The sequence below is a fragment of the Theropithecus gelada genome, chromosome 14 (assembly GCF_003255815.1).
Source record: "Theropithecus gelada isolate Dixy chromosome 14, Tgel_1.0, whole genome shotgun sequence".
Taxonomy (NCBI): domain Eukaryota; kingdom Metazoa; phylum Chordata; class Mammalia; order Primates; family Cercopithecidae; genus Theropithecus; species Theropithecus gelada.
In genome coordinates this window covers 115,551,460-115,554,684 of record NC_037682.1, presented here as the reverse complement: position 1 = coordinate 115,554,684, position 3,225 = coordinate 115,551,460, and the positions used below count along the sequence as shown (strand labels likewise).

The window sequence follows — 3,225 nt, the reverse complement described above, 5'->3', positions numbered from 1 at the left end:
TTCACCAACCACAACAAAAAATCATCTGGGATTCAGACCTACATCAGGTCAACAAATGAGCTGTCACTTCTGTATTGTCCATCCCCAATGGGCCCTTTTTTGTCCTCATGCTCCATGAACCTATCTGACTTTTGCTTTTCGAAAATGCTTTGCCAAAACATATTCCGACACAATGGAGTGATGACATTGTCAAGTCTGATTCAAAACATAGAAAAGTGGGGACTCTGACTCTGCTTGAGATAAAGTTTTTGCATGGTAAATGGCATTTGAACTGGGCGTTGAATGATGGGAATGAGTTTGTCCAGCTGAAGACTTGAAAGAGCACTGCAGGTGGAGAGAATAAAAGGTGCAGAGCTTGAGAAAATTGAGCAGGAAAAAGTGTGCTTCCTTCAAAAGCGTGGATCTGCTCACTACCCTCATATGAGGTCCAAACAAATGTTGTGTCTGATTCAATCTGGCAGATTCCCTGGCTGACCGCAGATTTCTTGACTGACCTCAGATCCTGAAGAGAGTCAAAAGGAAGGGAGACTTGCCTCTGCCTTTCCCTCCTTGGCACCCCCTTTTCTTCCCACAGTCCCCTTCTTTCCCATCACCATCTTCTCACTGCTCTTCTTCCCATCAAATTGTGGTCTGAATTGTAAATAGCACATTTCTTATGTTAAGCTCACTAGGAAGAACAAAGACATATAGGTGGGAGAAAACTGAAGTCAAAGGCTTTGTGTAAACAGAGTATCCAAACCATAAAACAGCAGCTTGGACTTTGCAATGCCCCATGTCTGTGCCGGGGATGACACAGCCAGACTCACATTTTCTAATACTAAAAAACAACAGAAGCAGTCACCCCTCACAGACTCCTTTTATCCACCCTCTCCACATTCTCTTTCACCTACTGCTTCAGCACCAGACCAAGGCCTGTTTATAGATCTAAGACTAACAGATGGGCTTTATAGGTGACAGAGTGCACTAGTTCCTCGGATTCATCCATAAGAGACCTGCCTTACATTCCATCCAGAAGTTTTTTTATTTTATACAACTTCTTTATGCTTAAGAAGTTGCAGGATACCACCTCCATGTAGCTGAACCTCTTCCATTTTTCTGCAACTTCTACACTATCAAAGGAAGGTTTGTTTAATCAGTGCTGACACTTAATGGGTTAATTAGATAAGCATGCCAGCGGAGATGAAAAAGTGCCAGAGTAAGGAGAAATAGGAGAGATGGAGAAGATGTAAGGGCAGAAAAATTGAAGGGACAAGTGAAGAGAAGGTCCAGAATGTCTTGCCAAGTGGCAAGAGATAATTTTTCCCGGACAGGATAATTTATTAGTTACCTCACCTTAAGTCATTCACTTTATGTCTTCAAGTCTTCACTTTGTCACCTGTAAAAGGGGGCCATGAGAATATCTGTGCTCTTTATTACACAAAAGGCAATACCTTTTTAAGTATTGTGGTGTTATTAGTGTTAACCTACGGATCCTTTTCTATCACCTCCCAGGAAGGAAAGCTATTGGCTGCAGAACCTTTCTCAGAGAATATTTAACTTCCTTATTTCTCAGACTATAGATCAAAGGATTCAGCATGGGGGTGACCAAGTTATTCAGGATTTGAACAGTTGCATTAAGCCAGGGATTGGGGGTGGGCTGCAGGTAGATGAGAACCACTGGCATAAAGGAGAGGAGGATGGCAGTGAGGTGGGCGCTGCAGGTGGAGAAGGCACGGCGTCGGCCCTCGGCAGAGTGGATCTGCAGGATGGAGCAAATGATGCAGCTGTAAGAGGTGAGGATGAGAAGGAAACAACTGAGGGGCATCAGGCCCACACTGATGAACCCCACCATCTCCAGGGCTGAGGTATCTGCGCAAGCCAGCTTCAGCATGACTGGGATATCACAGAAATAATAGTCCACCTCATTGGGGCCACAGTAAGGCAATTGGAAGGTGAGAGTGGTCAGAAAGGTGGCCTGAATGCAGCCAAAGAATGAGGTCCCCATGGCTAGGATGACGCACGCTCTGTGGCTCATGATTACGGTGTAGCGTAGAGGATGACAAATGGCAACGAAGCGGTCGTAGGCCATCACCGTGTACAGGAAACACTCAGTGCAGCCCAGGAAATGGTAGAAGAAGAGCTGGGATGCACAGCCTGCATAGGAGATGGCTCGGCTGTTCCCCGAAAGATAGCACAGCATCTTAGGGGAACTCACAGAAGGGAAAAATATGTCAAAAATAGACAGTTTGCACAGGAAGAAGTACATGGGCGTGTGAAGCCGAGTGGAGGAGACAATAGCCAGCAAGATGAGCAGGTTCCCCATAAGGGTGAAGATGTAGAAGGACAAAAACAGGACCAACAGCATAGTCTCCAGACCCTCCGTGTGCGGGATGCCCAGCAGGATGAATTCAGTCACCACGGAGAAATTCCTCATCTTTGTCAGAGCGTTGGACCTCAAAAAAGAACACAGGCCTGCAAAGTATGAATACAGACATCAAATCAGGAAGCTGTGTGACAGATGTGCTGGCTTCATGTTTTAACATTCCACAATCAACCTTCTTATGTAGGGTCAGATCTACATAAAAATATAAGGATGATAAAAATTCTTGACCGTAGTCTTTAACTTTTGGTTTTGGCCAAGTTGGATTAAGGTCACCACAGCCTCTTTCTCACAGAATACAATTAAACTTTATATAAAATCACAAAACTTATTTGCCTAAGAACTCTGAAAAGCAAACAGAAGAGGCAGATGGGCAAGAGGAGACAAACCTAGAGGAGAAACCCCTACAAATACGAATTTCTGCTACATTTCTCCTCTAATCTTGTGGTTTTGAACGGAGGGTGGCCAAAGTTACAGAACAGAGTGGAGGCTGCTCAGGATGCTGAAACCCCAATAGATGACCCATGTTTTTCACTAGGAAACCTGATAAAAGAGGCCTCTGTGGTCAAAGCATGTGAGGGAATTCCTGCATTGTCTCTCTCTCTAGTTTTAATTCCAGCTGTGTCACAACAGTCTTGGCAATTTTAAAACTATGAGGCAATAGCATGAGAAACAAAAACTTAGAGATAAACTCCACTTTCTGAACAGAGGATGCAAGCATGGAGGAGTGTGTGTGTGTGTGTGGGCGTGTGTTTGTGTGTGTGTGTAAAGGGGTCGACAGGGGAGATTGGTGTATATTTCTTTAGATAAGAGAGCTGGAGAAGGAAACAAAGCCAGAGCTCACTCCTAAGCTGTGCATGTGTGGA

The 3,225-nt window shown here is 44.6% G+C and overlaps 1 protein-coding gene across 1 annotated transcript; it reads right to left on the bottom strand.

Moving 5' to 3' along the window:
• Positions 1–1,480: 1,480 nt before the first annotated feature.
• On the bottom strand, positions 1,481–2,413 carry LOC112605980 (olfactory receptor 149-like). Its single transcript, XM_025355842.1, has one exon. The coding sequence runs from the start codon at positions 2,411–2,413 to the stop codon at positions 1,481–1,483; it is 933 nt and encodes a 310-aa protein (XP_025211627.1).
• Between the last annotated feature and the right edge of the window lie 812 nt (positions 2,414–3,225).

Coding starts and splice junctions, on each gene's coding strand:
- LOC112605980 (XM_025355842.1), bottom strand. CDS start 2,413: ATGAGGAATTTCTCCGTGGTGACTGAATTCATCCTGCTGGGCATCCCG.